Source organism: Athene noctua, chromosome Z, assembly GCF_965140245.1.
Source record: "Athene noctua chromosome Z, bAthNoc1.hap1.1, whole genome shotgun sequence".
Lineage (NCBI taxonomy): Eukaryota > Metazoa > Chordata > Aves > Strigiformes > Strigidae > Athene > Athene noctua.
The window spans coordinates 78,831,595-78,843,905 of record NC_134077.1 but is presented as its reverse complement, the minus strand read 5'-3'; the positions used below and the strand labels follow the sequence as shown (position 1 = coordinate 78,843,905).

General features: G+C 40.1%; 1 protein-coding gene across 5 annotated transcripts in view; it reads right to left on the bottom strand.

The window, feature by feature from the left end:
* Window positions 1-12,311, bottom strand: part of ELAVL2 (ELAV like RNA binding protein 2) — a 101,051-nt gene that overhangs the window by 22,618 nt on the left and 66,122 nt on the right. For all 5 annotated transcript variants that reach the window (XM_074931352.1, XM_074931355.1, XM_074931353.1 and 2 more), the window contains one exon: window positions 6,524-6,627. In XM_074931352.1, the coding sequence (XP_074787453.1) occupies window positions 6,524-6,627 (104 nt within the window). The remainder of the gene's footprint in view (window positions 1-6,523; window positions 6,628-12,311) is intronic.

Sequence of the window (12,311 nt, the reverse complement as noted above, 5' to 3'; positions counted from 1 at the left end):
AAGTTTTCCCTTCTTAAGGTAACAAGTATACTTTAACTTCGCCATGTTGTGTCTAAGAAGCTGCTGCTGATGACAGACACTGGCAAGCACATCTCTTGGGTGTCTCTTCCCTTATTCATTCCACAGATAACACCTTATAGAAATGCATAAAACCTATCCAATGCACTCACAGTTACCACTTCACTAGAGTATCTTACGACCTTCCAAGAAATGATATTACTGTATGGATGAAAGACACTCAAGAGTGTCAATATGTCAAAAAACTTGAAAGCCACTAGCTCAGAGGTCAATTTATCTCAAGACATAATAATTTCAAAAATAAATGTAGCTGGTTTTTACAATAGTAAAGGCACTGTATGGAGAAAACAAGTATCTGCATTTTAAAACAACTCCAGACTGGTCTCCATGCACCATTCTGAACCTGCGCAGAAAGCCATATCCTACCTTAGAGGATTTTGCATAGCATGTGGAGGGCAGAGAAAGATGCATCATTGATCTGAGTAGTAACAAGCAGTTCTTTGTTGGTTTTGTTGGCTATTTTCACCTGCTTAGAGCTTGGCTTCTGAGCAATGCTTGCAGTCTTACTTCAGCTCTATACAGTACTGTTGGTCCCTTTTAACATCTCCATTTCTGTGTCAGAAACCCCCTATGCAGGCTCAAAAAGAACCTTACTGAACCAGTGAGGTTTCTGGCTGCAATCTTGCTCAGCAGCCTTAGGGTGAGCTGCATTGGTCTAAGGATTCTCTGCCCTAAAGAAGACAGGGACAGATGTTTGCAATAAACTCTAATCAGCTGCACCACAGCACTTGGGGTCCAAACGGAAAACAATCTGTGTAGTTGCCAAAGATGCGATTAGCACATTTTGTAGTTCAGTCTGACACACTTATTTTCCTCAGAGTGGTTAGGCATTAATGAGTAACCGTGTGGCCGTAGTGTAGTTTACAGCAAGTGACAGCAATAGGCATTCACAAGCGAATCCTCCTCTCAATATTATTCAGCAACACGAAAAACAAGCACCCAGCATAAGCTAGTTAAGTAACATTCAAAGTCTGAAGGGATTTAAATTTCAAGTGAAGAACAAATTTTAGCTGGGGGTGAAAATGAATGTGTGGGGTGGGGAGGGGGTTTAAAATGGAAATTCTGTCAAAGCTTTAACTGTAATATAGCTAAAAGATCATATAATTACCATTTATATAACTCCTGCAGAAATTTAAAGGAAAAAAACACCTTTACCTTTGTTCCAAGACAAATTGTTCTTCTCCTTCAAATCTGCTAGAGCACTTCAATTTTACCTTGACAATACAGTCCTGAGGTATTTAATTACCCTGTCAAGACCACTAAATGGTCTGGCACCATGCCCCCTCTCAATCTTTGCTGATTGATAGCATCAGTAAAGCTCACTAGCTTTAATTAAACCTCCAAACAGGATCCCCTTTTGCTACTCACTAGAGCAATGCTCTTTAGTGCTGTAAGAAAAAAAAAAAGCAAGAAGGTAAGGAGGGTTTCTCTCACCTTCACAGCTCACTTACCTCTGGTATTTTAATAGACTTTTTACACAACTCATATTTCATTGCTCCCCAGGGACATTAGTTAATGAAAAAATTACTACAAAGAGTAAGACTAGTAAAATTTTATTCTACAAGTATCAATGGTGAAGACATGAACAATCTCAGTTCTACCTGCTGCACTAACTCAGAAACCAAACTAGAATGGGTTTTTTCAGCATTTTGTTATTTGCCATTAAGCATACACAGCATTTTCAAGAGTACTATCACAGGCAGAATTTTGGAAGGGTGGAGATCTTGAGGATAGTTAAAGGAAAATCCCTTTAATCTAATTGTCAATCTAAGTAATGGTTCAAGGCAGCAAGTGGAATGGCATTACATAAGCCAAGTACTAAGGATACTCTCTGAGGACAATAACAAACTTGTGGCACATCCCTCACTTTAAGTCCTCCCTTGCTATACTGCACTTCTTTGGGCATTTGTAAAGCTGATAGCATTCGTTTTTCCACTGAACCAGCTCTTCTCATTACACTGCTTTCTACAGTAGGACAGTTAACTAGGTGACAACGGCAAAACAGGATGTCTCTGCTTGTAGCCAGAGTCAAACTCTGTTCCAACAGGAAGTTGGCAGAATGTTACATGTTAAGCCTGATTTTTTTTAAATATATGCAAAGCTATAAAGGAGTGGGAAGAAAACCTACAGATTTAATACTTTAGATAAAATATTTCTTAAATCTCTATTCCCCTGACAGGTGATAATTACCCATGTAAACACCCTAATAGTCCAAAGAATTTAAAAGAGGAGGAAACATTATTAAATCTAATTTTTAAGAAGCAGTAGCTTCTTATAAAAAATGACAACTCCTAGGCCTCTAGCCTGGACAAACTACGTTTTTTCCCCTTTGCAACGCATAGTTGCATACATGTATCATCAGCATTCATGAGTAAAAGCCACCTGCCAGCTCCCGCATGTAAAGACTCTATCATTTCAGGCCCTCTCACACTGAAAAGCTAGGGACAGGACAGCAGGAAGCTCCTCATCCCCACCTCACCTTGCAAGGGAGGAACCTGCACTGCATTACTGCCATTTGCAGTGTTCCCTTGGAAGCTATGATCCACAAAACACCATGTCCATTATTCAAGCAGCCTACCACCCATGGAGAAAAGGAACAGATTCTCCTGTGTCTAGAGAAAAAGCGGCCTCCTACTGAGCATCTCACAGCTCTGTGTCTCACAGTTCAAGGATACACCGTTTGTTTGCCCACTCTAGACAATCTTACTACACTTCATTGTTAGTATAGAAGTCTTTTACACCACACTGAAAGATATTCCTATTCAGATAATCTCACAATAAATTCACCTGTGACTTTTTTCTTTGAAGGAGGCTTCCCAGGAGCAAGGGGAGGGGAAGCCACTGAGGATTCCCCTCTTCCAAGAGGAAGCCAATTCAACAACACATGTACTGAATTTTCTTATTATGTGCAAGTTAGTGACTTTCATATGTTGTTTCCTCCTCTGAGTTTTCCATGTTTGGGAAGAACTGATCTTTCCAGGACAACCCAAATGAAAAGTCATGGACAAGAAAGTGGGCAAGCAGAAAACAAAGTAAAACACTCCAGGCACAGAAATCCTCATTTTCACTGGCACTTAAGAAGAGCAGAGCTCAAGTGCTTCCCAGCAGCTGCTTCTTCCAAAAGAGAAACCACAGAAAATGTTTTACTTTTTCCAAGATACAGCTTGTTTTCACACTAAAGATGCATAATTAAATGAAGCCCAAACTTGACAGGCTACCTGCAATACAAGTAAGCTTGTTTACATTGCAAATAAACCATAAATTATGCCACAGAGGGCACCATCTAATATGTGTAGGTACCCTGCCTAGCAGAGCAGGGTTCAGGTATCTAACACACCATGATGTGCCTTCAACATCAGTGCATACCCACCCCACAGTTATAATAATCCAGTCAAATCAGAAGGCAACTGGTAGCAGGTTAGACAAGACTAAGACTGCTATGACTGGCTTTGGAGATATGAATCTGAAAATTGGTTAAGATACATTGCAAATAGTTCAATAAAGTATTCCATAAAGCATTCCATATGATGTTCTTTTCACAAAGGTATCAGGTAGCAAGTTTTTACATCACTACCCAGACTGAAAAACTTAAGCCAGCATTTTGCAAATCCACCTTTTCAATAAATTTTGTTTCAAGATAACAGTAGGTGGCACCCCTTTTAAGGATCAGAGGAATATATTCAATGACTAACAGGCTAGTAAAGAAGCAGTGGATCAGATGTATGCATCATGGCCCCAGTCTAGAGCACCACACATCAGGATCAGGACAATTCCCTCTGAGTGGGAACATTCAGTTTCACCACAATGTGGAAGTCCATCACCTAACCAACAAGGTTCCTTTCAGTTTTGTAGACTAACAAAAACCAAACTCTTATTACCATTAAGCTAGGGAACAACTTAAATGTTTCTACAGAAGTCCTAGAGTTGTACAGAGTAAAGAAGCATCTAATTTTTTTCTTCTGACAAAATATCCATTAACACTATCTTAGTCCATCATTTTTCATATGCAGGCATACATAAATAAATCTCAATGATACCCATTTTTTAAAGCTGAAAGTAAATCTGAGGGTTGGATTCTGAGTTTGCCAAACAGATTTTTTTTTTTGTTTTTAAATTGAAGTATCAACTCTGGACAAATAGGAACACCATGGTCTAAACAAAGTAGTCCCTGCAAAGATACTGGCACTGACATCTCGTGAATCTCTCCACCCCAGATGTGAAGTTGATGTCTGAGGCAACCTCTGCTCAGTATTGCCTCCAGGCTGATCTGAGGAATATGTAAATACATAAACTACCAAGTACTTCACTGTAGGCTGGGCATTTCTGTCATTTCAGAGATAAAGGCAGACACTCCTGGTCAAGTCACTGCCACAGAAACATTTTAATGGGTGGAGCAACTGAAAAATATACAGTTAGTTTCAATCTTAAAACATACTAGGGATCCCTCTAAGCCTCTGTGCATTCTGCAGTGTGGAAGGCAATAAAAACCAGCCTCTCTAAACAGCATCTTGGGAGATTCCAGTCATGAAAACTTGGCCTGAAACTCAGCTTGTGTCCAAGAAGGAAGAGTAAAGCAGCTTTTCCCTCTCAAGTCATGTACACTAACACTGAAAGATGCTGCTGAAGTTAAACAGGCCTGAATGTGGGTGGAGTCAGAATTTTATGTTATGCAAACAAGCAACATTTAAAGATACTTTTTTTTTTCCCTAGCTAGAAATGTTCTTTATTTTGGTGAAGAAATCACAATTTTGGCTTGTGACAACTCCAACATTTCAGATTTTCTTTAGCTAACGACATCTAAGGCACAAATTCCTGATAATTTATACATAAGCTTTAGTTTCACTGCAAGGGTCAGTCTGGTATTGTTTATAAAATATGGTTTACTTTTGTGTCCTGGGAAGTAAGGAAGAAAAGAAAAAGCACCACTGTTACCACCCACATCAGTCTACTCCACTTTCACTTTTTTTCCCCCACACTTTTTTTACAATTTTATTGCAAAAGTACAGTAACTGTTGCATTAATCACTCTGCCACGTGAAAGATGATTAAGAATTCATAAACTGGCACCATAAAGTCAGTCACTGGAAACCCCCTTAAGGCATCATTTTGATTTGGGAGACCTGGCTTGATTCTCTAAACCATCTTTTTTTGCCTGGCTATACAGTCACCAGAACTTCTAATTTAGCACCCTGAACAGATGCATTTTTAACTTGTCTAATCCAAGACATTAAATACAACGATACAGTGTACCTGCAACACTACTGGAACGCAAACCCATTCCCTTTCTCACCACTACCCAAAAGACAGCTGCAAATAAACCAGAGAATGAAATTACTTTCCTCAATTCTCCTCCAAAGCAGAAAATGGGAGAGACTGCCTGTGGGCAAGAAGTCTGCCAGAAGTACACAGGGAGCTTTCTGCAGCACAGCATCTATGTCTCTCATACATTGTTATTGTGAGCCATGATCCACTGTTTGTTGAAACTTGAAATACTGCTTTTTAAACAGTGTAATCCACTTTATAACATCTTATGAATCCAGAACAGATTAGGTATTCTAACCATAATTACTGTCATCTTATTTTGTCTCAAGTCATCTTTAAGTGGCTCTGCATTGCTTAAGTCCAAGGGTTTTCAGAGTCAAGCTTTATCTTATGGCTCACACATGAGCCTAGTTAGAGGGCAGTCACTATCCAAGTGATCAGCTAGCAAATCCTGATGTTAAATGAGGAAGAATGGTCTGGTTGGAACATGGGTTGACTTCAGGCAACACCACCTGTGAAACAGGTTCAGAGGTCTGCATTCCCTGACAAATTTTATTATATCTACCCTCTCAAGATTTCAGAGCTCTAACAACTGCTCAAATGAGTATCCTCACTCTTTTGATAACGGATTAAGACAGTAGATGAGAATAAGTAGGTCTTGATATTTCTTATTCTAGAAATTCAAGAAACTGAATTTAGTAAACGAAAGGTGCAGGAGTTACAACACAAACAGGAATACAAAACATTAGAGACCTAGAGACTAGAGCCCTAGGAGTACAGTAATTTCAGCATTTCGTTTTAAGAATTTGTAAGAGAAACAAGACACTAGCAACATGAAAAAGGTAGTATTAAGAAATTTAAACAATCTTTGATAAAGTAAGGAGGAAGCACATAGTGTAGTGTTCAGGCTATATGCAATAAAGCATACATCACAATTTCTCAAAACAATTCAAGCTCACATCTAAAATGTTATCAGGTGCATTAAAAATCAAAATTTTCTGTACTTAATCATTATGTAACTCTAAACAGATTACAAAGGACTAACCATCTGCTACATAGTGAAGTCCTAGTCTATTCTATTGACATTAGAATGCTTAAGTTAAACTTGGAAAAGAAGTCATGCATCTGATCAACAAGAAGTCAAAACACTACAGTTTCTTTAAATCATAGTTAACACTACATACTTTTATGGTTTTAGTTTGAAGTCTCAATCCATTCAGAGTGTTGATGGCTTTTTCAGCATCCTTGGGGTCAACGTAGTTCACAAAGCCATAACCCAAGCTCTGTCCTGATCAAAAAGATGAAGAGTGATCATTAGTACTGCAGTGCTACAGAATGGTTAACTAACAGTGTTTAAAACCTACATAGACATACTGAGTAAAAACTGCTTCTATTAAAGAACAGTATGTGCCCCAGATAAAGTTTCAAAGGCTCACAACACCTAATTTTTCTAGTAAGGTTAGTGTTTTTTAAATAGCTTCCTCAGTTCCCATGAACTGCCCTAAGTTCAATGCAGAAATGACTACAGACAGTTTAATGAAAGACTTAAAAATTGCTATGCGAGAAGTTCAGGAGTTTGTCATGATCTGCTAAAGATTAGTAGTGCAGGAGCTTCAAGACTGAGACGACGACGTCAAAAATCCACTACTTACTTTTGAACTTTTAAACTGAACATAAAAGTACAGTGGTAGAATTCTGGACCAGTGCTTGAAAATGAGTGTTTCAAATATACTTCAATATCAGAACTTGAGCCAAATTTGAAGCCAAACATTTCTACTGATGTTATTCACACACTAAATAGAGCCTCCCAGTAACAAGGAGTTTAAAGATCATTTTGTTCTTATATTCATAACAACTGGTACAAGTAACTGAGCTAAATATAATCTAAAGATGCAACATTTCCACGTTCTTTTGGCATCAGTAATTCAGGTGATAGATGGACATAAAGCATTTTTAATTAGCTCTTAATCACTGAACCACAGCCCATTTCTAACAGTGTATTCTAAGCCCTTAAAACACTTGAGAGTTTAGCAGTAGTCATCTCTTGACAACTTCCTACAGTATACCATCCTTAACCAGCATGCACCTTTAAAAATATTTTTAGTATGCAAGGATGCAAATAGTTAGAAAAATTTAACATAGTAAAAGGATACCACTTAGGAAGAATACTATCCTTCCTGATGGGAAGTTTGTAATTGATTAAATACAACAAGAGAGGGTTCAGCAACATGCCCACCACTGCTGGCATTCGTAATTTCCTGCAAATTAGTCTATCATAGCACTGAAAGCTACCATAGCACCACCAACCAAAAACTATCCCCATTCTTCCAAACTCCTCCTCAAAACAGCACACATAAATACAAATAAATTTGTTAGATTGGTTAGAAACCATGAACAGGTTAACATACACAAAGTTATTAACAAAAACCATCCAGACCCCAACTGGATGAAGCCCTGAGCAACCTGCTCTAGACAACCCTGCTCTGAGCAGGAAGTTGGAGTACATGATCTCCAAAAGTGCCTCCAACCTCAGCAATTCCGTGTTTCTGTGACAAATAGTATGGAAACATGCAGAAGCATTTCTGTATCCATTTATAACTCTACCTAGATACAGCTAAGTTCCTTGTCTTCGAAGTGCCTTTTTCCTTATTAGTTTGATTACAGTAGAGTAATTTCTATACCTGTCACCTCCATCACTCCCACTGTCTGCAGAAACCTCCCAGCAGTGTCTCCAAAAAAGAGCAACTTAAAGGGATGTCTCTTTTTGTGCACGGCTTTTAGTCTTACCGCACAATACAGAAATGCTGATTTTTGGTATTATTATTAATCTCCTAGGAAGGAACCCATTTAAACCACAACCTTAAAAGACATTACAAATCTCAAAGAGAAAGCTATTTCATGTAAGGTGTTCTCAATACACTACTCACCAATTCCAGAGCGAACAAAAGAAGATGTGCAGAAGTTTCTACTATGCCTCTGTTCATGTTATCTATTTCTCACATTAAAAACACCCTGACCACAGCATACCTAGCTGTTACAAAGCATCTCATTCATGACTAGTTCTCCTGGAGACATTTTATTAGTTAAGCTTGATAAATATTAGTAGACTAGCCTAGGAAACTGCACAAACAAAATCCAGTAATTTATTCAGGCCAAGCTTGAACTCATTTCTGCAGGTTTATTCTGCAATTCTGCAATTAAAAAGGCTTTCACTCTGAGCGGGGTGGAACACTGAAGTAGGTCACCCAGAGGGACTGTGAGGTCTCCATTCTTGGAGATACTCAAAGTTTAACTGGACATGTTCCTGGGCAATGTAGTCAGGGAGAACTTGCTTGAGGAAGGAGAATTGATTAGATTATCTGTAGAAGTGCCTTCCACCCTCAATGATTCTGTGAATAATTTATTTTAATTCAGTTTTGTATAATTTGGTCTATCATCTAAAATTCAAAGACATTCAGATCTGACATTCCAAAGGGCTTATGTATTTGAAAAGGTTAAGAAAAGGTAGAACTTCTTAAAGAGATTGAAATTTTGCCTGAAGATTAGTGGTTCAATTACACATTATCAATAATTCAGAGGCAAAAATCACTTCCTTCAAAGAAGCACATAAGAAAGATTAATCTTGGCTCTCAACAAGCAATACAATACTTGAAATTGAACCTGATTCCTGGAATCAGATGCTTGACGGACCACTCAAGTTTTCCTGCTTGTGTTAAGGGAAGATGTTTAAGAGGTTTGCCACTTCATATACAGATAGATGAGTTTTAGAAAATACAAACACTTAACAAAATGCAGTATAATCAGCTATTTCAAACAATCCATCAGATATCCCAATTGTTGTAAAGTACATCTGACGGCTAGCAGTATTTCCCACTTGATGTGAAAGTGCCATGCCAACTGGGTCACAAGAACTCAGAAGCTCAGTTCTTAAGTGTTTCACTGTGACACAGTTCAGGCCCAGCCAGCAACTGAGCACCACACAGCTGTCCATTCACACCTGCCCCCGGGGCGGATGGGGAAAGAAAATGTAACAAAAGGTTCAGGGAACAGGGAGGGTTAACTCGCCAGTCATGGTCACAGGCAGAAGACAGACCCAATTTGGGGAAGAGAAACCTGATCAACTGAATTAGAACATCACCACCATTAATTTACCAATCAAATTAGAGTAGGATAGCAAGAAATACAACATTTTATCAACACCTTCCTCCCACACCTCTGTTCTTCCCAGGCTCTTTTGCTCCTAATTTCTCTACCTCCTTCCCCCCAGCGGCACAGGGGTACATACAGGGGATGGTGGTTGTGGTCAGTCCATCACCCGTTGCCTCTGCCGCTCCTTCCTCCTCAGGGGGAGGACTCCTCACACTCTTCCCCTGCCCCAGCGTGGGGTCCCTCCCACAGGGGACAGTCCTCCATCAGCTTCTCCAAGGTGGGTCCTTCCCACAGGCTGCAGCTCTTCACGACCTGCCCCAGCGTGGGTCCCTCCCCCGGGGTGCAGTCCCTCAGGAACAGGCTGCTCCAGCGTGGGTCCCCCACGGGGTCACAGCTCCTGCCAGCAAACCTGCTCCAGCGTGGGCTCCTCTCTCCACGGGGCCACAGGTCCCGCCAGGAGCCTGCTCCAGCACGGGCTTCCCACGGGGTCACAGCCTCCTTCGGGCACATCCCCCTGCTCCGGGGTGGGCTCCTCCCCGGGCTGCAGGTGGAGATCTGCTCCCCCATGGACCTCCCTGGGCGCAGGGCACAGCTGCCTCACCATGGCCTGCACCACGGCCTGCGGGGGAATCCTGCTCTGCCTCCTGGAGCACCGCCTCGCCCTCCTTCTGCACTCACCTTGGTGTCTGCAGAGCTGCTGCTCTCACATTTCACTCTTCTCATTGCAGGTTTTAATTTCTTAAATATATTATCACAGAGGCGTGGCCACCATCACTAATTGGCTCAGCTTTCACCTGCAGTAGATCCAACAGCTTCTAATAGCTTCTCACAGGAGTCACCTTTGTGAGCCCCTCCCCCTCTATACACAAACCCAACACGCACTGATGTACAAACTTCCGTCCAAACTTACACTAATACCACTGTGGCTGAACAAACCAGAGAGAAGTCCCATCTGATTGTGGATATCACATGGAGAGAGAGCAGCATACCCAGTGCACACAAATTTTATTACAGATAAAATTCAAACAGGTTCTCCTTCTGTGCAGCCTTTCCCCTCTTTCAATGTCTAAACTTTCTGCTTTCAAGGCAAACCAAGTAGAGGCTAGGTGCTTAGAATATCTAAGAAGAGAAACATCATTATTTAATAACTGTAACAACTAACTTGCATTGCCTGAAGCCAAGGATTAAACTGAACACTGACAGAAAACAGCTCTGGACTCTTCCATCCGTGCCTCTTCTACACCAAACTCCACTTGCCAAGACAGGTATTTCCCTCAGAACACACACTTGTTTCAAAGTCTAGTAACACACTCAAAGTAGATTATGTGTCTGAGTCCACAATAGGGTGATAGAAAAAAGTGAATCTGTAGTTGTCCACAAATTAAATAGTCCTCAGATTTAAATGTATATCAGAAAATAGCTTAGTCTCCTACTGTTTTTAAGACAGGGTCCGCTCCATCTGTTTCTTGCTCAGCTCTGTTTTTTCAACTTGGGCTTACTGACACTATAGTCTGAAAAACCTGACACCTCTCCAAGTTAGCTGTCCTGGTGCTTTGTCTGCTATAATGTGTTTAAGTACTCTGAACACCCAGTTTGGCCTTTCCTAGATCTACAGAATTATGGCCTACTCAACCTCACAGATAAGAGACTACAGATTGACTAAATTCCTTATTTTTGTGAGTGATTACTGGTGCTAGTAAGAAGAAATAATTCATCACCCTCAGGGGGAATACTCTGCTCATTTGTGGAAGTGAGCAATACTTGGGAAGTTACACGCTCAATCAGTTGAGCTGCTTCTCTCTCCTCAACAGTTCTTGTGGCTATTTCACAGCACTGTGTAAAGCTGGTTTTGTATACTTTCTACTAGATTGTATGATTTGGACATTATGAATATTAGACAATATGGTGTAGAATAAAATAATAGTTTGGTAAATGATTGGTAGAAAAAGTGACCTAAAGTAAGAAAAGTCAAAATGACAAAATGACCTGGAAGTAATGAGAAAATGAATGAGAAAAAGTAATCTGACTTGAATTTTGCTTCAACAAAATCTGATAAAAACCAAGAATGCGCACAGCAGTAGAAGGGCCTCTCACAATCCTCTAAGACAACAAATGTCATGATTTAAAATGTAATGAATACGTACTTTCATGTTTTATGTAACTGACACTTGCAAAGTCAAATTCAAGCCTAAGTGGCAAAAAATCCTTTCAGTCAGGAATCTTTCAACGTAGGCATGCTATATCCACCACTAAGTATATCACTGACAGATGTTCAACTTTTAAAAAGTGAGACTGAAGCGTCTAACAGGAGACTTCACTAAGTAGACTGATATGCAGGAATGTCTCTGTGTAGCTGCTCTCTTCAGCAGTGAGCAAAGGATTACACTTTATTTTATAATAAACCCTGGAGTGCAGAATTGCTGTAAAATGCTTGTTACATTTTAAACCTATGAGCTACCACTCAGTTTCAGGAGGAACATACCCAAAGCCTGTAGACAGCTCAGAACCAAGAAGATAAGGGCAGCATCTTGAACAGCTCTTTACTCAATGCTACTGGGCTGGATGCATAGTAAGACAGAATTCAGTCATCTGAACTATGTGGTCCTGTTAACAAGAGTTTGCTGAAAGTGCTCAAGCATCATTTACAATCAGTTACACTTTAAAAGGAAGGCTTGAAATGTAGACAAGTATAAGCTTTAACTTAGCAGATATTAAGTAAGCCCTTTCAAAAAGCTACTTCTGAAACACTGCAAGAGCTATATCACACAGGTGTGTTGGTTTAAGCCCTGCCAGGACCAGAGAGCACACTGCTGATGTCCCTCC